Genomic DNA, 26,255 nt, shown 5'->3' with positions numbered 1-26,255 from the left:
TGTTTGCTTCGGTAATGGTCTCTCAGGCTGTTGTGGAGTGGGCCAAGACGCTTAAGCGCACTCTAATTGCTGACTCCGCCTCTCCTACTGCTCTGGAGATGGTGGATCAAATGGGCCAGGCCGTTCTGTACCTGTGTGACGCGGCCTTGGATGAGGCCCCTTTAGTCGCACGACTTTCGGCAGTCGCGGTTGCGATCCGTCACATCGTGTGGTTAAAAAGCTGGTCGGCTGACCAGTCTTCCAAGAAGACGGTGTCTGACATCCCTTATGCGGGGAGTCGTCTTTTTGGGGACTCTCTGGATGAACTGGTCAAGGGGCTCACTGGGGACAAGAGCACTCTTTTGCCCCAGGTGAACAGGGGTAAATCATCCCGCGGCAAGCAGGGTCCCTCCTTTAAACTTAACCAGGGGTCCTTTCGTGCCTTCAAGGCATAAGACAAAGGTAAGTCCTTCAAGGCCTCTGGTGGCCAGAAGAAGCCTTGGGCGCGCAAGTCAAAAGCCTGAAGGGGCGCCCTCACCCGTTTCAGGGGTGGGGGGACGTCTGCGTCGTTTTCCCAAACCTTGGCTGTCCAGGATCCAGGACAAGTGGGTTCAAGAACTCGTTCATTCAGGGTACAAGATTGAGTTTCGATCTCGCCCCGCAGACAGATTCTTTCCCTCAAATCTTCATTTAACCCCCGATCGTTTCCGAGATCTCCGTCGGGCGGTTCAGGATCTCCTCGCCCCAAGGAGTGGTTGTCACGGTTCCGCAGCGGGACAGGTTTCGGGGTTTTTACTCGAATCTGTTCACAGTGCCCAGAAAGGAGGGCAAGGTGCGTCCGATTCTGGACTTAAAGTTTCTAAACCGCTTTGTGCGGGTTCAGAAGTTCTGAATGGAGTCCCTCCGGTTGGTGGTGGCGTCCCTGAGTCCAGGGGATTGCCTGGCTTCCATCTACCTCAAGGATGCGTATCTACAAATCCCTATTTACGAGGGTCATCAGAGGTATCTCCGATTCGCAATAGCAGAGGAGCACTATCAGTTCGTGGCGTTGCCTTTCGGCCTCGCTTGGGCTCCAAGGGTTTTTACCAAAGTGTTGGCTCCTGTTCTAGCCTTGTTACGGTACAGGGGATTGCTATCCTTGGTTACCTGGACGATCTCCTATTAAGGTCGAGCTCCAGTGTCACTCTGTTGCTCAATCTGTCAATCATGGTTCAGACGCTCCAGGAGTTCGGGTGGACCATCAATTTTCAGAAGTGGACTTTGTCCCCTTCTGTTCGTCTCCCTTACCTGGGGATGATTCTGGACTCCGTCCAAGCGAAGGTCTTTCTTCCGGAGGACAAGCTCCAAATCCTGCAGGACGAGGTCAGGTCCCTCAGGGACAACGAGTTCTCCTCGCTTCGGACCTGCATGCAGTCCCTGGGCTTGATGGTGTCAGCCTTCGAGGCGATCCCATTTGCACAGTTTCACACGAGATCTCTTCAAGCGGAGATTCTGGTCAGGTGGGACTGACGTCCTCAGTCTTTGGAAAGGAGGATTTCCTTGAGCCCCCAAGTGAGATCGGATCTCCTGTGGTGGCTCCAGTCTCCGGCCCTGATCGTAGGCAAGTCCTTTCACCCGTTGCTGTGGACTGTGGTCACCACAGACGCCAGCCTGTCGGGCTGGGGTGGAGTTCTGGGCAAGTTATGTGCCCAGGGCACCTGGTCGGTGGGGAAATCCTCCCTGCCGATAAATGTCTTGGAACTGTGGGCAATCAGGCTCTGTTTGCTCCGTTGGTCGGATCAACTTCAGGGCTGCCCAGTGTGTGTCCAGACGGACAACGCCACTGCGGTGGCTTACATCAATCACCAAGGGGACACCAGGAGTGCCCGGGCGGCCAAGGAAGTGGCCGAGATTCTGTCTTGGGCCGAGATTCAAGTCCCGGCGATTTCGGCAGTTCACATGCCAGGTGTGGAGAACTGGCAGGCGGACTATCTGAGTCGCCAGACCCTGGACCAAGGGCAATGGTCCCTCCACCCAGAGGTGTTTCGAATGCTGTGTTCGCGGTGGGGATCTCCGGATGTGGATCTGTTCGCGTCTCGTCTCAACAACAAGGTGGGAAGGTTCGTGGCACGAACGCGCGACCCTCTGGCGGACGCCTCGGACGTGTTGGTGGTGCCTTGGCATCAGTATCGACTGATTTATGCCTTTCCCCCGATTCAGTTGTTGTCCAGATTCCTTCGCAGGTTGGTCTCGGAACCGAGGTTGGTGATTCTGGTGGCCCCAGACTTGCTGCGTCGGTCTTGCTACACGGACATCGTGCAACTGGTCGTCGAGCCTCCCTGGCGGCTCCCGCTAAGGGCGGATCTTCCATCCTGCTTTACAGTCGCTGGCTTTGATGGCGTGGCTGTTAAATGCCAGGTCTTGAGAGACAGAGGTCTCTCTTCAGCGGTCATTCCTACCTTGCTCAAGGCCAGGAAGGCCTCCTTTGGGTAAGATTTATTATCGTACCTGGAAGGCTTATTTCGCCTGGTGTGAGTCGCAGGGGTTCCATCCACGCTCCTTTTCGGTGGTGAGGGTGTTGGCTTTCCTGCAAACTGGTGTGGACTGGAGCAGCGTCTTGCGCTGACCACTATTAAGGGCCAGTTGTCTGCGCTGGCCATTCTCTTTCAGCGCCCCTTGGCGTCAAATTCTTTGATCCGCACTTTTATTCAAGGGGTGCGGCATCTGGCTCCCCTAGGAGGGCACCCTTGCCCCCTTGGGACCTAAATTTGGTTCTGTCCGTTTTGCAACGGCCTCCCTTTGAGAACATCTGGTAGATTCCTCTGCCTGTGCTGACACGGAAAGTTGCCTTTCTGGTGGCTATCACATCTGCTCGCAGAGCATCGGAGTTGGCGGCCCTGTCTTGCAGCTCCCCCTATCTGGTTGTTCATAGGGATAAAGTGGTCTTACGATCTCATCAGTTCTTCCTTCCGAAGGTGGTTTCAGACTTCCATCTCAATGAGGACATTGTCTTGCCTTCGCTGTGTGTGGAGCCTAAGCATCCGAAGTGTTTGCCTTGCATTCCTTGGATGTGGTCCGGGCGATCAGGGTTTACACCTGTCGTCTACTGAATCCTTCAGAAAGTCGGATTGTTTTTTTGTCCTTCCTGAGGGACCTCGGAAGGGTACGGCTGCGTCTGCGGCAACCATTTCTAAATGGATCAGACAGACGATTGTGCAGGCCTATTCAATTAGGGATCAGGTTCCACCTTTCCCTGTCACGGCGCACTCTACCCGAGCGATTAGTGCGTCTTGGGCCTTCCGCCATCAGGCGTCGGTGACTCAGGTGTGCAAAGCGGCGACCTGGTCGTCCGTGCATACCTTTACAACGTTTTACAAACTTGATGTCTTGGCATCAGCAGATGCCTCTTTTGGCCGCAAAGTTTTAAGTGTGGCAGTGCCTTAGAGGGGACAGGGTAGTTTTGTTGCCTGTCTCCTCCTGTTGGGGTTTCCCTTTTTGTTTCCTGGGTTTTCGCTCCTGTTGAGCTTTCTTGTTGCCCAGTGTTTCCTTTTCTGGTTCAGAAAAGATTATTTTCTCTGACCTGGGTGTGCGTTGCCTTTTTTGACGGTTACATTTTCCCACCCCTCACATCTACACTGCTTTAGGACGTCCCAGACGTGCAGATTGTATGAGTGGGCAGAAACTGTCAGAGGACGTAAGAGAAAATAGAATTTTTGTAAGAACTTACCGTAAAATTATTTTCTCTGAGTCCTCTGACAGTCTCCGCCCCCCCACCCCTCTTTTGGGGTTCATGGATCTCTATAGTGCTTGCTACCAAACTGAATTGGGAATGAAGCTAGCTGGGGGTATTGACCAGAGGGACAGCCCCCTGTAAGTGTGTCTATATAAAGGTTTTGTGAATATTTAACAAAATCTTCTGCCTAGCTTACTCCTGTGGAGAAGGCCAATACCCAGACGTGCAGATTGTATGAGTGGGCGGTGACTCAGAGGACTCAGAGAAAATAATTTTACGGTAAGTTCTTACAAAAATTCTATTTTCTAAAGTTGGAGCAACTTCATTAGTGCTAATTAAGACAGCTCATATTGACTAAAACGGCATTTTACATGTCACAAAATTTGGAGAATCACAAGTTAAATCCAAAGTCACGTCAGTGTGAACCAAGCCGCAGAGTCAAGGCTGCTTCCAAGATTGTAGCTGCTACATGAGATGCAGCTTTTTGCCATCCCTCTCTGTATTTCTGGACAAGTTCTGTTTGTGATGAGATGCTATGGTTCTCCATTGTGGAGATTTCTCTCCTTACCACTGGATGAAATATCCATCAGCATGTGCTGGATGTGTAAAAAAAGACTAATCTATGGCAATACTGATTGACAGTTAGAAATGGGATTTTTCAGTTTTTGTGCGTCTTAACTAAAAGTGCACTGCTGACCATTACACTGCAACCTTAGCATGTGATAACATTTCTTTCTGTAAATACTTAAGCTTCTTTTCAAGCTCTGAAAAGCAGCCAATGATTAAATTATGCATGACAGCAAGCAGGGTTTCTTGTGTCTAGAGCTCACCCAGCAGCAGCTGACAGTGAGTGCCTGTATCAGGTTTTTGGCCAGATTTGGGCAGCATTGATGCTAGGTAAAAATCCTGCTGAAACCTGCTCAAATTTTTTTAAAGCTACCACCAGAACTATCAATTAAGATCTGCATTTGAAAGCTGAATATTAAGCAAACATGTACAGTAAATACAAGATATATACACAAGGGTTCTTGAAAAAGTTTCTGCACTTTTTTAACTCTATTAAATATAAAAAGTGTGGACATTTTTTGAAGACCCTTTGTATATGAGAGCTTTTTCACCTGTCAAGGAATTTTTACTCTATTTCTGTCCACTTGGTCCAGAGATTTACACAGCTCTGCCCCACAGCACAGCCCCATTAGCACGGGAGTTAGTCATTCTGGCACAGTGTACATTGGCTGTTGATAGCAACAGTATGCAACAACATTGGAATGACTGCAGCCTGACAGTAGTGAGTTAGATTGGTTTCATTTTGAGAAATCCCTACTGTAAACATAGCAGTATTAGACTGGGTTCACATTAGCTTTGGTCGTGGCTCACAGCAGGGGTCTGGTGGGTCCCTGTTATCCATTTCAGGTGCGAATCAGGTCCACATTTTTGCCTGAATTCGGACTTGAAACTGAGCCAAAGATGCACAGGACCCTTTTCCAGTGCGCTCCGTGGCCAGTCACAGTCTCCTGTCATGCAAAATGGATGCGGGGAAACCTGCATACAATTTTCATAAGTGTGAACTCAGCCTTAGCTGTGTAAAAACAGGGTTAGAGTAGAATTCTGGGTAACCCTAATTAATCCCCCCCCCCCCTCAACACCTATACTTGCCAACCTGTGTAATTAAGATGCATATACTTACTTATTTTCAGGATGCTCCAGTTCAGTCACATAATCTCCCCTGGGTCAGCCAGTGTCTGGCTACAGGGGAGAGGAGAGAGTGCTTGACAACTGCTAGTGATGCCTGAGCGGTGACCGTAGGCTTACTGCGGCCCATCTGTTGTTGGCACTTTCACCTCTCCCCTTCAGCAGCGCTGGCTAACACAGGGGAGCCAGATCACCAAGACTGGACCAGAGCAGCATGAAAATAGGTAAGTGCAGAGTTGTATAAAGTACTTGAAACCCATACTTGAGTAAAAGTACAAGTGCTCGATCAAAAAGTGACTTGAGTAGAAGTGGAAGTGCTCGATCAAAAAGTGACTTGGGTAAAAGTACTAAAGTGTTCAACATTTTTTGTACTTAAGTATTGCAAGTAGTTTTTTTTTTAAATTTTGGTACTCAAGTACTGAAACTAAAAGCACCAGTAGTTTTGAAAAAAAAATTGCTACTCAAGTACTGAAAGTAAAAGTACAAGTACTGTGTTATGTAGTTATTAACCACTTTACCACCGGAGGATTTTGCTGTCTTACGTCTGGGCCACTTTTTGCGATTCGGCACTGTGCCACTTTAACTGACAATTGCGCGGTCGTGCAACGTCATACCCAAACGAAATGTACGTCCTTTTTTTCCCACAAACAGAGCTTTCTTTTGGTGGTATTTGATCACCTGTGCGATTTTTACTTTTTGCGCTATAAACAAAAAAAGAGCGTTTATTTTGAAAAAATAACAATATTTTTAACATTTTTTTATATGAAATTCCCCCCCCCCCCAAAAAATGTAAAAATCCAATTTTTTTTAAATTTTTGGCCAATTTGTTTTATGCTACCTATGTTTGGTAAAAAAAAATCACAATAAGCGTATTTTGATTGGTTTGCGCAAAAGTTATTGCGTTTACTAACTAAGGAAAAGATTTCTGTCATTTTTGGTGTTTTTTTTTTAACGCGTAATGGCGGCGATCTGCGTTTTTTTTTTTTGCGGGACTGCGACATTGCGGCGGACAGATCGGACCCTTGACTGACATTTTTGACACTTTTAGGGGTACCAGTGACATTTCTACAGTAATCAGTGCTATATATATATATATATGCACTGTTACTGTAAAAATGACACTGGCAGGGAAGGGGTTAATTTTATTGGAGAGGGAGGGGTTAATGTATGCCTGGTGCTTACTGACGTGTGTGGGGGAGGGTGACTGTGTGACACAAGGACAGATCGAGGGTTCAACTATGCTGAACCCTGCAATCTGACCCTGCCTGTCACTTAGGAGATCCGCCCGCTTGTGTTTACACAAGCAGGCGGATCTCCACACTCAATTCCCCGACGATCGGGGAAGAGCAGCGACGATCGCCGCTGCTCCTCCCCTGGCCCGACTCCCGCTGTGACTGAATACAAGTGTCTGGTGACGTCTAGGTCTACGTCGCCAGACGATAACGAACCACTTTGCCGCAGTAGGCTCAACGTGAGCAGACGGCAAGTGGTTAAAGAAAGAAGCCAAAAGTTTGAACATCATATTGTTTTTTATTATTTCAAATGCAGCTTTTATTTATACATACAGTAGCATTTATTTTCGTATGCGCTGATTCTGTTCTGGCAGTGGTAATTTTTGTAATTGTAATGAGTAACTATGCAGCACAAAAGAAAAATATCAGAGTAGAAGTATTGAAATCATTGAAAAAATGTAGTGAAGTAAAAGTGGAAGTAGGAGAAAAAAATTCCACTCTAGGAAAGTACAGATACCGCCTTTCGGTACTTAAGTACAGTAGTGAAGTAGTTCTACTTAGTTACTATACATCTCTGGGTAAGTGTATACATCTTTTTTACATAGGTTAGTAAGCATAGGTGTTAGGAGACGCGAAGCAGTATTTTTAAGATTAGTTAAAGTTATCCTGGAATTCCATAGCTCCCAATTGTCCCTGAATTGCAGGGACTGTCCCTGATTTGGAACAAAGTAACTGTCCCTCTTTCCTCCTCATTTGTCCCATATTTTGGTCTGATCTATATAGTTTTTTTTTAAATGCACTTTTTATCCTTCAAAAAGTGTTTCCCAGGGCTAAACCTTTCATCAAATTTTTAAATTGCTGCATTTGTAAATTTCAAAAACCAGTATAAAGGAATAGTAGTGGTTAAAATAAAGCACTTGTGGGTTAGACCAATATTTATTTGAGTGGGGTGGGAGGGTGTGCTGTGTGACAGGGGGTGTGTCCTATACCTACATACTTTTGCTAATAGGTGTCCCTCGTTCCCATCTAAAAATGTTGGGAGGTATGGAATTCTTCTTTATGTGTCTTGTAGCAATCTGAAGTTAAACTGCATTTCCCAGCATCCATTGCTTTAAGTATTAGCAAAGACCTATCAGAATAATAGGAGGCAACACATATTTTGATTGCCTTTCAGGGACTCTGACATATTTAGCTTATTTTACTATTGTTTAGTCTTTACAAAATCAGTGTATAGTGTGTTTTATATATGACACAATTATTTTGCATGTATACTTATTTTTTGTAGTCTTGCTTAACTGCATTGTAACTTTCTTTTTGTGCAGACTATGTTAATAAGCTAGGACGCCCCGTGTCTTCACGATATTCTAATGGACTCTTCCGACAATATAATAGCAATGGAAAAATATACAATGTAAGTGCTCACAATATTTATATGCTACATATCACTATATATATTACTATAGATTTGTCTCTGATAAATGCTTACATCCATAGAAAAGATAGTTGCAAAGAAAGTTTTATAGCCAGAGAGCGAGTATTTTCAGGAAAGGATCCGCAATGCCAACATACTACAGTTTAGCTTTATGTATCCTGCCATAAACTTGGGGGGGCTAAATTGATGCACCTTTTTACGTTATTCATTCAGAGATATCATATTGTAACAAGTTCTTTATATGTTGTAACTGACCTCTTTTTTCTCTAAACAAAGTTGACTGCGAAGAAGGAAGAAGTTGTGCAGAAGGTTGAATCTCTCGCAGAGGTTATTGGATTATATAATCAGAGATTGGATTGGATAAAGAGCTCAAGCCGCCTGGTGTTTGGTGTGATCCAAGAACAATCTATAGTTATTATTCTAGACCTTAATACAATCTCTAAAGTACAGTATGATTTATGCCGTGATGCCATATGCCTTGTTATCAGAGAACAAGTGGCACAGATTTCCAAGTTTAACCTCATTTGGTAAGTGAGATTACAAATATACCTTAACTGTTTTCCAAATTTTAAATGTATTTTGTTAAAAAAAAAAAAAAAAAGATGTAAAAGATCTCCTAGATAACTTAAATTGGAAAAATGTTTTCATTTATCACACACTTAGTTGGACAGGACATACTAGGGGGTCATAAAAGTGATGGTTCCTTACCTAGTTTAAATTTGTAAACGCTAAATGTTTTTTACGTTAAAGTGTTACTAAACCCAGGCCCCTGCATTCACTATATATGGTCTCCCACAGTACACAGAGCATGGAAATGCAATAGTTTTAGTAAATATAAACTGCTAAATACCTTTTCTCATCAGTAGTATATAGCAGTCTTGTGACTTCTTTCAGTGTCTGGTTAAAGCTTCATTCTCCTCTGATTGTCCTATGAGGCTGCAGGACCCCTGAACCTCTGTCTGGACATCGCTGATTGGCTCTGTGCTGATCACATGCACTCCCAAGAAAAAAAAAAAGAAAAAAACTATCTAGCAAAACACACATACTGAGCTTGCCCCCAAGGCTCAGTGCTATAAGGAGATGGGTTAAGGACTGTGGGAGAAGGGGAGGATCAGAGAAGACAAGATTAAACAGCCTTTTTTCACAATGCAGAGGATTAAACCCTTAGGTTCCTCAGTGAGTATAACAAGTATACTGCATATACACACTGATTTTACTGTTGTGGGTTTAGTAACACTGTAATTCATTCTCTGCTGATCTCCCCCAGCTCCTCCCCCCAATTACTTACCCAAGCTAGATCTCGATCCAGAGCTGTGCAGTGCTGCTCTCTCTCTCCTCACTGAACATTCAGGCAACAGCGGGAGCTATTGGCTCCTGCTACTGTCAATCAAATGCTGTCAGGAGGGCCTAACCACACTGTGTGTGTCAATGGACACACATAGGCTAGCTTAGGAGCAAGAAACAACAGCAAGGTTTCCCAAGCGCTAAGCCTTATTGTGATTCGCACTGTCCCTATGGTAGGGCCCACCCAGTGTATCTGTCACAGTTAGTATATGGAGGTACTAAAATAGGCAGGCAACAGAAATGTAAATGATGAAGGCCAATGAAAAGTCTCAGTACAGTTTATTGCACACAATTGCGTTAAAACCTTTAGTCAATAAAGGCCAATACAATACCAGGTGGGTGGGTCCAGATGTAAGGGTGTTGATGGCCACTTGAACCGGTGTAGTAAGGTGGAGCAAGAACGATCGATGCCTGGAGAAGACTGTGTTTGGCACTGCCGCCACTGCTGCCTGCGCTGAGCTATGGATGCATCTCCACCTCGCTGCGGTCAGCCCGTGTGCAGCAGTTAGGGATCTTGGCTTGTCTCCTTCTTTCCTCCTATGGTCTTCTGGTGGTTAATATGCTTTTTTTTTGTTGGTGCATAGCCCTTCTAGGTCCAATTGTCAAATCTCTTCATGGGAGGAGAGGGACCTTCCTAGGTCTCATAGCCATAGGTCCCCCTAGAGATCAAGACGCCATAGGTCTTCTTCACGGTTCAGACATCACAGAGAAAACTCAAGATTCACTTCCAGGCACCCCGCTCACTGCCAGCCTAGTCTTCTAGGCTTGCGAATCTTAGCCCCCCCCCAGCGGGCAAGTCGCTGTGTGAGACATGCTTTGCCCAGGCAATAGGTGAAAGGAAAGGCGACGCTGAGCATATGATATCACTGGTCAAGCGAGTGGTGCAAGAATCTTTAAAAGACTGGAATGCCGGTCAAACTCGGTATGTGGCTGGCAGGTCATCAAGTTCCCCGCCTACTGTAGAGTCAGCCACAAGGATCTGGAACCATCTCAGCTTAGTCACCCTTTACTAGGGTCATCAGACAGCAAAGACATTAACAATGATGACATTTACAGTGGTTTTAATTTTTCGTTAGCTGCTCCTCTGATGCAGGCAGTGAAAGATTCTTTGAAATGGGTCCCGGTGGAGTCCCCCTCAAAGCAAAGGAAGTACTTCAAACATCTTAAAAAAGAATATTGGAACTTCCTGCTGTTACCAGAGCCTAAAGACCGTATCAAATATGAATGGAGAAAAACGGAGAGAAAAACATCCCAGCAGAGCAGGCTATCAAATTCATTCTATCCATTTAAAGCAGAGGAGATCAGAGGCCTAGACAGATGGATCGATATGGATCTGAAGAGGATTTAGATGACAGCTGAGTCGGCCTGTAAACCGATCTTGGCTCTTGTGGCCATGTCGAAGGTCATGGAGGTCTGGGTTAATGAGCTGGATAATTCATTCAATAGTGTCTCAGATGGGGCAATCATATCCTTGCCAGTTCTGGAGCTGAAGTTGACAACGGGGTTTCTGGGTGAGGCCTTGATTGATATTCTCCGGTTTTTGGCTCAGACTATGCTCTGGTCTGTGACAGCCAAACATGCCTTGTGGTTGCGGCCTTGGTTGGCGGATCCTGCCTCTAAGCAGGCCTGGTGCAAGATTCCCTTTGAGGGATTTTCGCTCTCTGTTACAAAGCTTGACAGTGCTATAGATCGGGCCACAGGGGGAAGTCGGGGGTTCTGGCCCCACGACCGCCGCTTGCTTAACCAGAGGAAATATCAATATGGGAGGCAGAGCTGGGATTGCTCATGAGAAGCATGTTTTTACAGGCCCAGGAAAGAATTTAAAAGGACTGGAGGAGAGGCCAGTCCTCCTTTCAAAAGTCAACCAAGAAAGCATCTGCAGGAGGCTTTAAAACCCTTTTGAGATTGGGCCTGCCCAGACATGTCCAGTGGGGGCTCGTTTACTCCACTTCCAGCATGTTTGGGCCTTGATATCGGATTCCTTGACCGTCTCCTCGGGGCATGTGTGGACCTTCAAGAATTCCCCTCAGCTGAAATTTGTTCCTACAGAACATCCACGGTCCAACGAAAAGAAGCGAGTCCCTAGAAAAAGAAGGTGCTGTGGTACTAGTTCTGGTGCTCAAGAGATTCCAGGGCATGTATTTGCTCCTATTCCTGGTCAAGAAAAAGTCTGGGTCTTGAAGACCAGTGATTGACCTCACACATCTGAACAGATTTATCGTAAAATAAATTTTCAAAATGGAAACCCTGTTCTCCATACAGCATGGAGTTCACCTGGGCGACTGGCTCATTTCTATAGATTTGAAAGATGCCTAATTCCACATGCCTTCTGCAGACACCTTCCAGAGATTTCTCCGGTTTTCCGTGGATCAACGACACTTTCAGTTTACATGCCTGCCATTTGAGCTCTCAACGTTGCCTCGTGTTTTCTCCAAAACCTTGATAAGGAAAAGGAGCATACGCCTACACCACTACCTGGATGACCTCCTCCTGCTGTCCCAGGACAGGGGGACTATTCGTAGAGCACTTAAGGTTCTCCAGGATTTCAGTTGGCTGGTAAATCAAGAGAAGAGCCTCCTGAGTCTCACACAGTCTCTAATCTATCCAGTTCGACATGGCCCGAGGCACTATTACCCTGCCGACAGAGAAAACACCGGTGATCTGGAGAAGGATCTCCTTGGCTCTGTGGTCCTCCCATCTCCGGGCATCCCAGTGCCTGATGATCGTCTGTACCATGGTCTCCACTGCACCAATGGGCCCTATGGAGAATGTGCCCCTTTTAGAAAGAGTTCCTTTAGCAGTGAAGGTTGAGTGACAAAAATCTATTTATCCACTTCTCACCATCCATAAAGAGGAGTCTTCTATGGTGGCTAGTGAGGAAGAACCTGATTAACTGTCATTCAATTGCTCCCATCAGCTGAATTACGATTACAGCCAATGCCAGCTGCAGGGGCTGGGGTGTGAATTGCCTCTCAGAAGGGACCAGTGGAGCTTTCCCTTTCAGGGAGTAGTGTCGAACCTCCTGGAGCTTCGTGCTGCCTTCTGCGCCCTGCTTGCCTTCCGTCACCTAATGAGAGTTGCATCAGTGCTTCTGAGGCTGAACAACACCTGGGCATTCTCTTACATAAAGAGGCAAGGGGGGCTCACAGTCTGAGCCTTCTTCAAGAGGTAGAGCTGAATATGTCGTGGGCCCAGAGGAACCTTTCCAACATTTCTGCAGTATACGTTCTGGGGGTTCAGAATTCCAAGGCGGACTTTCTGTCCTGCTTTCCACTGAACAATAACTAGTGGTCCCTTCAAGTGGATCCTCACACAGGGGATGAGCCCGGAGGTGGAGCTCTTCGCCTCCCCATGCAATCACAAACTGGAGAAATTCTACACAAGGGGTTAATGCCCCCAAGCCTTCAGAATAGACCAGTGGAGGTTCCACAGAGCATATGTATACCCTCCGTACCACTCATTTTGAGATTTTTTCTAGGACTCTGCTCAGAGAAGGCAGAAATAGTAGCAGTAAGACCCTTCTGGCCTTCTGGTTTCCCCTACTGTTGCAGCTCAGTTACCAGGATCCTGTGCCTTCCCACTTAGACCAGATCTTCTCCTGCAGGGTACATCTTTATACCTGTGTACAGCATGCCTCCACCTGAGGGTCTGGTTCTTGAGAGGGAAAGGCTCTTGGTACTAGGCTGCTTCTCCGAAGTTGTGTCCACCCTGATGAGCGCTAGAAGAGCCACCACTAATAGGGTCTACAGTAGAATCTGGGTGAGGTTTGTGGAATTTGCATCAGCTTCAGGCAGATCATACGATGAGCCCGAGGTTCATGTTATCCTGGATTTTCTGCAGTCCGGTCTGGATCTTGGTCTGAGCGTCAGCTCCCTCAGGGTTCAAACTAGGGCTGCACGATATTGGGGAAAAAAGTATATTGCGATATTTTGTTTTTAACGATATATATCGCGATATTTCTCCAGACAGTCTCCGGAGGAGGGATCAGTTAGCAGAGCTCAGCTTTCTGCCAGGGGATCCACCACACTCCTAGAACTTCTCCCGCCCGAGCCTTCTGTCGGAGCCAGAGTGTAGAGGAAGCGGGCTGTCGGTAGCAGCCTTTGTCCCACAGTGCTCCTCCGCCATGCTCCGGACGTCTCCCCCCTCTCCTGCTGCAAACACTGTTCCGCCGCCATGCAATCCGCCCCGTACTCCAGCCCTCCCTCTTAGTCAACAGCCGACCATTACTCCGCCCTGCTCCGCCCATTGTCTCTCCATTGAAAAACATTACAGCCTGATCCCGCCCCAGATGCAGCCAGGAGAGACAATGGGCGGAGCAGGGCGGAGTAATGGTCGGCTGGATACTAGAGGCAGAGCTGGGAGGGAAGTGTGGGACGGACGCAGTCACTGTAAGTCCTCCTCCTCCCCCCGAGTCCCGACTTCTCCCCGCTCTGCCTAATGCCTGAATATCGTGGCTTCGGCGATATGAATGTCGCCCATGCCTGCAGAACGATAGTCGATTTCACATCGACTATCGTTCAGCCCTAGTTCAAACCTCAGCCCTCTCAGCCTTCACCAGCATTTCATAAGCAAATCATCCACTGGTGGACCGATTCCTCAAGAGGGCAGTCAGACTGAGGCCACAGGTTTCTCAAGTGGGACCTTCCTCTCATGCTTAACTTTCTTTCGGACTCCACCTAAGTTGAGCCAACACCAGGAGGCTTCTGTTAAGGACTTATCCGCTAAATCAGCATTCCTTGTGGCCATTACATCAGCAAAGAGAGTGTCGGAGATTGCATCTCTGGGGTGCAGGAACCTTTTCTGACATTTTTTCCTGACCGAGTGGTCTTAATTCCAATGCTGGATTTAAATCCGAGGAGTCCATTGATTTGATAGGAAATTTTCAGTTCTTTTAACATCGCTATTTACTTACTAAATTTTCTATTTCTTGATTGAGATTTGGATAGAAAAGGAAGGTATGGGACTTTAATTGAGGTACAGCTGCACATGAAAATTATTAATAATTTATTGAATAAATAAATATAATGTAAAAACACTGCAACATATAAGTCTACAGAGATGAGACATACAGTAATGCATGATACATCCATAATAAATACAATATTTCTAGGACCAAAAATGGATCACTCAAGAATACAATGGATATGTTAAAACATGAATATACTGTGTGCTTACAATCTTTACATACATCATAATTAAATAAAATAAAACATCAATATTGAGTATTTTGTAGGCTCGACGCGTTTCATGGACCTCCGTCCATTCATCAGGAGCTTAGATATATGTCTATAAAATGAGAATATGGGTTGTATTAATATAGTGATAAGCTGTGAAATGAGATACGGTGCACTAGAGAAACAAATGTGACAGAATATGCTTACATGAGGACATGTAACAGAGTGATAAGTAGGATTATGAAGCTATATAAAGAGAGATGTCTAATTACCCAATATTAACAGCAAGTAAAGAGTGCCAAAGAGAATGAGAGCTGGTCCAATCCAAGCCGTATGGCCGCATATGCCGGAGTAATATTCTGCGCCTCAGCCCCGGGTCAGGCTTCTCCTGGATCTCCTTTGGTCCCTCATTCCCAGACTGGATTGCTCATGAATTATGATACTGCCTAAGGTAGTGTCCATTTTTTACATATTTTCCAAATTATTTTACTATCTAAATTAGTATATTAATACAACCCATATTCTCATTTTATAGACATATATCTAAGCTCCTGATGAATGGACGGAGGTCCATGAAACGAGTCGAGCCTACAAAATACTCAATATTGATGTTTTATTTTATTTAATTATGATGTATGTAAAGATTGTAAGCACACAGTATATTCATGTTTTAACATATCCATTGTATTCTTGAGTGATCCATTGGTACACCTATCTTCACATTTTTTCTCACAGGTACCCTTCCTTCCTATCAGAGGTGTCCCTTTTTTTTTTTTTTCGTCTTCTTTCACTCTTCACCTTCCCCTTTTTCACTTCCCTCACATTTTCGTTTGCCTCATTACGGGCTTCACCAGTAAGTCCCAGTTATCTCTATACTAATTTGTATCTCCTTGGTGGCTTCTTCACTGGCACTATTTTTGGGTCTATTCAATTTAGTATACGCATATAATAATTTTGATAATTTTGCTTCTGAGATTGTCTCTCTCAGTACATCTACTATTTTTTACAGTATATTTATTGATTTTTATATATACTTACAGACCTTTTTTTGGCTTACAATGTGCCTTTACCATCACATTCTGAAGCGATACACCTGGAGTTCCTTGAATTGCTCATATTCTGGTTGTGGTCCTCTCCCCCCCATTGTCCCTTTGCTGGATATATTCCGCGCCTCAGCCCCGGGTCAGGCTTCTCCTGGATATCCTTTGGTCCCTCATTCCCAGACTGGATTGCTCATGAATTATGATACTGCCTAAGGTAGTGTCCATTTTTTACATATTTTCCAAATTATTTTACTATCTAAATTAGTATATTAATACAACCCATATTCTCATTTTATAGACGTATATCTAAGCTCCTGATGAATGGACGGAGGTCCATGAAAAGCGTCAAGCCTACAAAATACTCAATATTGATGTTTTATTTTATTTAATTATGATGTATGTAAAGATTGTAAGCACACAGTATATTCATGTTTTAACATATCCATTGTATTCTTGAGTGATCCATTTTTGGTCCTAGAAATATTGTATTTATTATGGATGTATCATGCATTACTGTATCTACTGTGTGTCTCATCTCTGTAGACTTATATGTTGCAGTGTTTTTACATTATATTTTTTTCTTTAATAAATTATTAATAATTTTCATGTGCAGCTGTACCTCAATTAAAGTCCCATACCTTCCTTTTCTGTCCAAATATTTACATATAGGGATGGAGGCAACTGCACTTTTCGATATGGCAAACCACTATACCCTTTCTTTTTCTTTGTACAATTATGGGGTGGAAGACACCCACTTTTTAGGGTTTGCCATAACTACTTTATCCAATCTTGATCATATAATTTTTTATAGAACCTTTTACATCATTCATTATTAACATTTCAGTATATTCCATCATACACATGTTAACTATTTGTTTCCTGAGCCCTTCACCATCCAGTTCTGGCTCGGCGGATTGAGTCGATCCGGACTTCCTGGTCCGGGGCTGCAATAGTTGGCCGGCCGCCTCCCCCCTGTGCCTGTCTCTGCGACAGCATCCGGGTTTGGGGGCGGGGCGTCATGCCCCCCATCGGTGCCATGCCTAGTATACCTGGTGCGTGACGGCCATCTGGCGTCCCGTTGCCAGGGTTACTTCCATCTCCCTTTGCGTCAGTGGCGGGCCGTTCCTACTGATGTCCGGTCTAACTGACCGGATGTGGGAGGTTCCATGGCCGCCTATTTAGACTGATGCCAGCATGGCGCTGGCATGGTATTACTCCGGCATATGCGGACATACGGCTTGGATTGGACCAGCTCTCATTCTCTTTGGCACTCTTTATTTGCTGTTAATATTGGGTAATTAGACATCTCTCTTTATATAGCTTCATAATCCTACTTATCACTCTGTTACATGTCCTCATGTAAGCATATTCTGTCACATTTGTTTCTCTAGTGCACCGTATCTCATTTCACAGCTTATCACTATTCTCTTGGCACTCCCTCTTCCTTGTTGGGAGTGTCTCTTCTCACGGTTGGATTATCTATCACCTTGATTTGATGCTCATCCAGTAGTATACTTTGTCACTATGGTTTTCCCTTGGTACACCTATCTTCACATTTTTTCTCACAGGTACCCTTCCCTGCTATCAGAGGTGTCCCTTTTTTTTGTCTTCTTTCACTCTTCACCTTCCCCTTTTTCACTTCCCTCACATTTTCGTTTGCCTCATTACGGGCTTCACCAGTAAGTCCCAGTTATCTCTATACTAATTTGTATCTCCTTGGTGGCTTCTTCACTGGCACTATTTTTGGGTCTATTCAATTTAGTATACGCATATAATAATTTTGATAATTTTGCTTCTGAGATTGTCTCTCTCAGTACATCTACTATTTTTTACAGTATATTTATTGATTTTTATATATACTTACAGACCTTTTTTTGGCTTACAATGTGCCTTTACCATCACATTCTGAAGCGATACACCTGGAGTTCCTTGAATTGCTCATATTCTGGTTGTGGTCCTCTCCCCCCCCATTGTCCCTTTGCTGGATATATTCCGCGCCTCAGCCCCGGGTCAGGCTTCTCCTGGATATCCTTTGGTCCCTCATTCCCAGACTGGATTGCTCATGAATTATGATACTGCCTAAGGTAGTGTCCATTTTTTACATATTTTCCAAATTATTTTACTATCTAAATTAGTATATTAATACAACCCATATTCTCATTTTATAGACATATATCTAAGCTCCTGATGAATGGACGGAGGTCCATGAAAAGCGTCAAGCCTACAAAATACTCAATATTGATGTTTTATTTTATTTAATTATGATGTATGTAAAGATTGTAAGCACACAGTATATTCATGTTTTAACATATCCATTGTATTCTTGAGTGATCCATTTTTGGTCCTAGAAATATTGTATTTATTATGGATGTATCATGCATTACTGTATCTACTGTGTGTCTCATCTCTGTAGACTTATATGTTGCAGTGTTTTTACATTATATTTATTTCTTCAATAAATTATTAATAATTTTCATGTGCAGCTGTACCTCAATTAAAGTCCCATACCTTCCTTTTCTGTCCAAATATTTACATATAGGGATGGAGGCAACTGCACTTTTCGATATGGCAAACCACTATACCCTTTCTTTTTCTTGATTGAGATTGTAAGGTAGACATTTTCTCAATTTCACGTAAACATTTTTTGGCACATTACACTCAAAAGGTTGTCTACCCCTGACCTAAGATGAACAGTGGAGTTCTCACACACATTACAAATATTACGGGTATTATGTATGACTTTTGAACAAATGCTGAGACATTCACACAGCACATTTTTTTTAATAGATCCCTATTTATGTATTCACAGAAAATATTGTTCTTTTTCTGAAATTGCATTTAGGTCATGCCATGCTACCAGTATAGATGCAAATAGAGTTTAGTGAAGTTCTTTATTCACTCCTAAATAGCCAAGCCTATGAAGGTGGAATCTGAAATTGTGAGATATGTCTGTAACAAGCTAAGGACTTTGCATCATCCTTTGCCCTCTGTAAGCACTTATCAATTAGTTGTGGTGTGTTTTGTAGGGTCTCTCAGGAGCCAGTGAAGTGGCATCAGAAAGTTATTCATGTCACCCAGCATTCCATACAGCAAGCTGTAGAGTGGATTTGGAATCTTCAGCACTCCCCAGTGGTCAATGCAGATAGTGCAGCGGAAGCTCTATCAGAAGCCCTTGATGACCAGGTTGTAAATGTACTGATGAACAATTTTTTAGCAGTTAATTATATAGTAAAGTAAATTGCATGTTTTGTACTGGATTGTTCTGATAGTTGTGAAATTTATTAGGTATAGCAATTAGACATAATAACAGTCTAACAATATACCTGCCCAAATCAAGTTGTGCCTTCTTTCAGGCTGTTGTAGGCTATCAGAATACCAGTTTGACTCTTTTGGTCCCTGACCTTGTAATTTGAAATATGATCTCACACATAACAATATTAAATTGTTACCTGATAGCAAAGCTTTTGACCATATTTCACAAAAGTGTTCAGTGACACTGCAATTACTGTATATATGTTGTGAAAGGAATACATACAAACAATTCAAGAGTTGTATTTATTGATAAATGGTAATAAAATGTTGAGCCTACCAAATTGCAATAATACCTGCATGAAAGACAAAAATATGAATATTCAAATGTTTAGAGCTGGATTTTTCATGTGTTTGCAAGTTCACCTTAAATGGTTAGGCAGGCAATACATGGCTCAAATCTCGTCCGGTTCCTGCTGAACTTACTGAGATTCCAACCATGTATGGGCAGGCTTAATATACCAGGTTGATTGATCGATCAACTTGGGTATAACCAACCTACTATAGTCGCTAGCAATAATCACTGTCTTCCCTCACCGCAAAAAGACAGATGGCTCAGCAAGAGGGATTCTCGCATCAACACTGTCTGCAACCTGTGGATGCAAGAAATAAATTTGCTCTGTGTATGGCTGGCCTTAGTTTACTTTTACAGAAGAGGGGACAGGGGGTCTTCATTAGGCTAGACACACATTCATTCTGTCTCTAAATCCTTTACACTCATTGTCCAACCTTGGGACACACCCTTCAGTCCCATTAAATCACATCCTTGATCCATCGTTAAAGAAGTCTTACACTGGAGGAGAGAAAAGTTCCTAATTCCTGTCCCAGGCAAAGATTTAAGGGAGGTTTTGACCAAATGATTACACAGGATGACCCTAATGGTTCTGCCTCAGAAAGTATTATGCAATGCTTAACAGTTGTGGACAGTAAATACCTCCAGTGGTCCTACTAGTCAATATGCCAACAGGAATGAACTCTAGTGCAGGAATTATTTATTGATAAGTCAAGGATGCAATTCACTGTGACCCAACTGAGGGTTGGGTTATTCATCCAGTCCTTTTGTTAGATAGTTGGATTTGCAATCATTATATGCCTTATTGCAAATCTATTCGCAACTTGCTCTTCCGGGAGGCATATTTTTAGTTCATATCAAGCTCAATGAATATCTAACACTGACCAAGAAATGTTGATGGGGTTTGAAATGGGAGGTAGAGATGATTCCTCAGTGAGGACCTGGAATAGTTTCCTTCATTTTTTTTTTTTTTTTAACAAACTGTTGGGTCTTAGACTTAAAGTGGTTGTAATCCCTCTCCTATACCCAGTGAAGTGAACAGCCTCAGATGATACATAGAGATGAAACAAATCTCCCTTCATACGTTTTACATTAATATCTGCGTTCTTTCCCTTTCTACACTCTTTAGAAAGTGCACATTCTGTTACAAATCTTTCTTCCTTATTCAGCAGTGGGTGTGGAGTCTGGGCATGAACTGTGTGTGAGCTGATTGGAGGAAAGGCACCCCCCCCCCACAAAGGCAGAGAAACAAAGAATTTTGCAGAGCTGCAGTCTGAATAGACAAGCTCTCTGCTAATCTTACCTTTAAGTTCGTTCCCCGACTCAAATTTCCAGCTGATTTTATTTTGTGTGTTGGAGAGTTTCTCCGAAGTTAGTATGCTGATAACAGAGGAACGGAGCAGCAGAAATACACGGCACCTAGAGTTTTAGAGAGAGATAAGTAAACACTAGAGATATATTTCATAAAAGGGGTTTACAACCACTTTAAAGTAGTCCTGAGACTTAAGACTTAAGTCCAAATTAGTTTTAAGACTTAAAGTAGAACTATAGGCAAAACCTTTTTTTTTTTTCATATTAGATATAAGTAAGGGAGGGTTATAACCCCACTGTCAGTTTTTTCTTTATGTCATCTGTGTCCCATTGCAGAGATTTTCCTTTACTTTCTGTTTCATAGCCAACAGAGAGTGAAAAGGAAACCCAGCAAATAAAGGAAATCCCCCATTGGAAGATTTCCCTCTATAACTTTTCTGGGGACAACCCAACATTTGTAATTTTCCTTTACTTTCACTTTTAATAATAATGGTAAACAGGACAAATAGAGAGGGTAAATCTCCTTAATGGGGGCACAGACAGCAATAAAAATTAACAAATGTTCTAATCCCTCTCTCAAACCATCCAAACCTAAAAATAAAGTTTTGCCTTTAGTTATAGTTTAACCCCGCTAGCGGTAAACCCGAGCGTGACTCGGGGTAGGAATTTTCTGCTATTATCGGTATCCCCGAGTCACGCTCGGGGTGAATGGCAGAGCTATGCAGACAGCGCAGCGGAGCGTCTCTTACCTTATCCTGGCGATCCAGCGATGAGCTCTCATTGCTGTGACCGCCAGCCGAGATCTCCGCCGCTCGTCTATCGGTAGGAGGACTTCCTAGTTCCGTTCCCTGCAGCAGCAATGCTGCATGGGAGCGGAACTAGGGAGGGAAATTAAAAAGAAAAAAAAAAAACGTTGCACAAAACACAACACATTTTATATTATATATATATATGCATATATATATATATATATATATGTATATATGTATATATATATATATATATGTGTGTATATATATATATACCTATATACACACACACCTATTATTGATTCGATTATAATTCATGCGTTATATATATATATATATACACACACACACACACACATATATATATATATATATATATATATATATATATATATACACACACACATATATATATAATATATAACGCATGAATTATAATCTAATCAATAATATAATTTTATTATATATATTATATATTATATAATAAAATTATATTATTGATTTGATTATAATTCACGCGTTTGTGTTTCAAATTTATCACATCTGGGATGTCTACTAGACTCTTCTTTTGGTCAGGTTTAAGTCAGTAATTACTAAGAATTGTAGGCCTATAATACATAACACCAAATTTCCATGAAAAGAATTGTACCGCTTTTGGTACAGAATTCCTGACAGAATCATACCGCCAGGGAGGTTAACAAATCCTACTTCACCCCCGGTTCACACTGTCACATCTCATGTGATTTGCACAGGAATCACACCAGTTTCTTTTGCAAATCACATGCTACTCTATGTGATGTGATTTAAGCCCATTTATTTGAATGGTTTAATTCCCACCGCATTCGCATGAAAAACATGCGGGCGCTGGTGTTCATAGCCAAGCGATCCAGTTCAGGCAAATGCATTGCGTTTTGCTAACTGCTTTTATGGTATTGTTAACCTTTATCTGACACCTGCAGCAGATCACATGAACACAATGCAATTGCTATGCGGTGCGGGAAACGCACAGATATCACTGCGTTTCCTGCATCAGTGTGAACCAGGGCTGAATCTGATTATGGGCTGTTGCACAAAGGTGACTGAGCCCTTTCATCGTAATTTCTGGCATATTTCCTCTGCGCAGGCAGATCAGGTGCAGTGTACAGCCTCCCATTGACATAAATGGCTGTGTGCTGCTATGCTTGTATTTATAGCAGTGCTGTTATAAACCTGAGTACAGCGTAGAGGAGTATGCAAAACAATAAAACATTTTCTACTGTCAATGGGAGGCTTTATGCTGCACCTGGGCTGCCTAACTGATATTGCTAACTGCTGCAGTTATGTAATTTTTTTTTTTTTTTTAAAGAAGTTTTTATTTGCATTTCAAAATTTTACAACAAGGTTCAGAGCATCGTGCAGATGCAGGGAACTCAGAACATTAGATATAACAAGCGTTCCACAGTGTGCATTACCTGCAGGAGCACTATTTACGAAAATAAGAACAAATCAAACCATAGGGGGGGAGGTGGGAGGGGAGGTTGGGTGGGTGGAGGGCTATTTTCTTGATGCAGAAGGCATCTTATGGATAGGGGACGTCAGGTTAACCACTTAAGCCCTGGAAGATTTTACCCCCATTCCGACCAGGGGGTATTTTGCGATTCGGCACTGCGTGACTTTAACGGACAATTGCGCGGTCGTGCGACGCTGTACCTAAACAAATTTGGCGTCCTTTTTTTCCCACAAACAGAGCTTTCTTTTGGTGGTATTTGATCACCTGTGCGATTTTTTGATCACGCGCTATTAACAAAAAAAGAGCGTCAATTTTGCAAAAATAGCAATATTTTTCACATTTTTTATATGAAATTCCCCCCAAAAAAAATGTAAAAATCAAAATTTTTTAACATTTTAGGCCAATTTGTTTTATGCTACCTATGTTTGGTAAAAAAAAATCGCAAAAAGCGTATTTTGATTGGTTTGCGCAAAAGTTATAGCGTTTACTAACAAAGGGAAAGATTTATGTCAAAATACACTGGTAGTCAAGGGGTTAACTTTATTTGGGAGGGAGGGGCTGTGTGTGTCCCTAGGGGCGTGCTTTCTACTGTGATTGGCTGTGGCTTGAGCTGTAAGGACACTGATCAACGGATCTACATAGTAGATCCGTGTGATCAGTGTTTTTACAGCGAGGAGAATGACAGGTGGCTTGTATACACAAGCTGCCTGACATTCTCCCTCTCCCCTGCCGATCGCCGAGTGACCGGCGGACATCGGGTCCGCTGGTCACACGCGCGGGGGGGGTCCGTGACCACGCGGGAGCGGGAGCGCGCCTCCGGGGCGCGCGCTCGCTCCCTAGACCCTCACAAGCTAGTGACGTAGCCCTACGTCACTTTGCCTGTGAGGGGCTGACTGCCGACGTAGATCGGCGTTAGGCAGTCGGCAAGTGGTTAAACATGCCCCCAGAACAAGGGGACTAGGGCATACGTCAATTAAGGCACTTGAGGAGTAGTGATAGAGTTAGAGGAGCCATAAAGGGGGGAGTAATGGAGGGGGGAGGGAGAAGGGGGGGAGGGGTAGAGAAGAGGGAAAGAGAAATCCGAGTGAGCAAAAGTGGAGAAATAAGGGAGAGTAACCTTATATGCAAGCTAAGGACATAAAACACTTCAACATATCATGTGTCAATCGCATATGCATGGAGTATATAACCAGTCAAGCAATACATGGGGGGGGGGGGGGGGTCTCCCAAATAAGGGAGTGTTGTCTGAGTCATTTGGGCTACGGGGGAGATGCGTATAGAAGAGTTCCGCGTAGGCATTCCATTTCCTCTAGAAATGGGCAGCATTAGCTTTGTGAATGGACAGATCCAATTGTTCCTTCTGTAATAGAGCATCAAGGTCTGATTTGACTTCCCCAAGTTATGTAATTTTAACATATTGTTATTATTACTCCAGGTTTATATATCACTTACATTACTCCAAGGGCCGATATATATAATTGGGTAGTATTGGTCTTTACCTCATTGCCATTTAATAAGGATATAATAAACATATCTATATATAATTTGCTCTTTCTGAAATGACTATTTGCTCCTCATATACATACATATGTTACTAAAAGCGACACCTGCCTTTACCCACGCATGAACTTTAATGGCATCCCAGTCTTAGTCCATAGGGTTCAATATTGAGTTGGCCCACCCTTTGCAGCTATAACAGCTTCAACTCTTTTGGGAAGGCTGTCCACAAGGTTTAGGCGTGTGTCTATGGGAATGTTTGACCATTCTTCCAGAAGCGCATTTGTGAGGTCAGGCACTGATGTTGGATGAGAAGGCCTGGCTTGCAGTCTCCGCTCTAATTAATCTAAAAGATGTTCTATCAGGTTGAGGTCAGGACTCTGTGCAGGCCAGTCAAGTTCCTTCACTCCAAACTCGCTCATCCATATGTTTATAGACCTTGCTTTGTGCACTGGTCCAAATCATTTGAAGGGAACTCTTAAGGTGGCATACCAAGACATTTTGGACAATCTCACGTTCCCAACTTTTTGGGAACAGTTTGGGGATGGTCCCTTCCTGTTCCAACTTGACTACGCACCAGTGCACAAAGCAAGGTCCATGAAGACATTAAAGACATGGATGAGCGAGTTTGGGGTGGAGGAACGTGACTGGCCTGCAAAGAGTGCTGACCTCAACCCAATAGAACACCTTTGGGATGACTTAGAGCGGAGACTACAAGCCAAGTCTTCTCGTCCACATCAGTGCCTGACCTCACAAATGCGCTTCTGGAAGAATGGTCAAACATTCCCATGGACACACTCCTAAACCTTGTGGACAGCCTTCCCAGAACAGTTGAAGCTGTTTTAACTGCAAAGAGTGGGCAAACTCAATATTTAACTCTCCTGACTAAGACTGGGATGCCATTAAAGTTCATGTGCGTTTAAAGGCAGGCGTCCCAATACTTTTTGTAATTGTGTGTATCTAGTGTTGCCTTAGGCTAGATATGTTCTTGGAGACTGGTAACATGAAAACTGCAGGGTTAGGAATGATGCATAGATTAGTCTGGACCTGCTAAAAGCCTTAAAAAGTATCTGACCCTATACAGATAACATTTTTATCCTAAAGAGTAACTCTACTTTTGTTGAAAACAAAAAAAAAATCCTCTCTGGATGATCTATGTAACATTGCAGAGATTGTTACATATTTCTATCTTTTGTTATTCTGAAGAAATAGCTCGTTGTTTGTCCCTGTGCAAAATGAATGGTTAGGGGATTGATTTTATAATTATCGATCAGCTGCTGCGCTTGCAGGATTTTAATGGGGAAAGCTGCAGTGTCTGCATCCCTTTAGGCCTGATTTACCTTTGGGAGTATCTCACCAAAAATGACATTTTTGATCCAGGTGATGTCCAGAATCTGAATTGTATCTTAGACTTCTGGGAAAATCAGTGAGCCAATCACACAAGCAGGAAATAACATTTATGGAGGGCTTACTGTACATCATCTGTATACAGAACTCCTCCAGGTAGCCATATTGCATTACATTTTACTGAAAATGACAGTGCTGCAGATTGAAAAGGAAAGGTACGTTTTTAATAACACCAAATTACAATATGACTGTGTAGCAATTGCATATGCTATATTATTTTTTTTTTGTTTGCTATTCTTTCCCCCCTGAAAGTGGAGTTACCCTGCCTTGAGTATTCTGCCTATTTGTATGGTCAGGCTATGATGTCTTATTCTTAGCATTATCACTATTTTAAAAAAAAAAACTTTTCTTGTCAAAGTGAAATGGCTCTAATGATATTTCTTTTGGCAAACTGCAGGTGGATTCTGTGTATTATTTCTGTGTTGGAGATGCTCCTGTGGGAAAGATACACCGTTTGCTAGTTGGTATTGAGAACAGTCCATGTCCCCTTCACGTTGTCTGCTATAACCCTCACAAAATGGAACACATGATGATGATGAGAGAGTTAAGTCTTCGAACTTCTGGAAGGTAAAATCTGCAACCTAACTTGTCAC

General features: G+C 43.4%; 1 protein-coding gene across 1 annotated transcript in view; it reads left to right on the top strand.

The window, feature by feature from the left end:
* VWA3B (von Willebrand factor A domain containing 3B) overlaps positions 1-26,255 on the top strand; it is a gene marked incomplete at its 3' end in the record, with an annotated part of 264,070 nt that overhangs the window by 29,824 nt on the left and 207,991 nt on the right. The window contains exons 2-5 of the mRNA XM_082245271.1: positions 7,938-8,026; positions 8,324-8,574; positions 18,635-18,791; positions 26,060-26,229. Of these exons, the coding sequence (XP_082101397.1) occupies positions 7,938-8,026; positions 8,324-8,574; positions 18,635-18,791; positions 26,060-26,229 (667 nt within the window). The remainder of the gene's footprint in view (positions 1-7,937; positions 8,027-8,323; positions 8,575-18,634; positions 18,792-26,059; positions 26,230-26,255) is intronic.

Source organism: Pelophylax lessonae (genome assembly GCF_965119305.1).
Source record: "Pelophylax lessonae genome assembly, chromosome: 2".
In the NCBI taxonomy this organism is placed as follows: Eukaryota; Metazoa; Chordata; class Amphibia; order Anura; family Ranidae; genus Pelophylax; species Pelophylax lessonae.
This window is presented reverse-complemented; position numbering and strand designations above follow the sequence as displayed.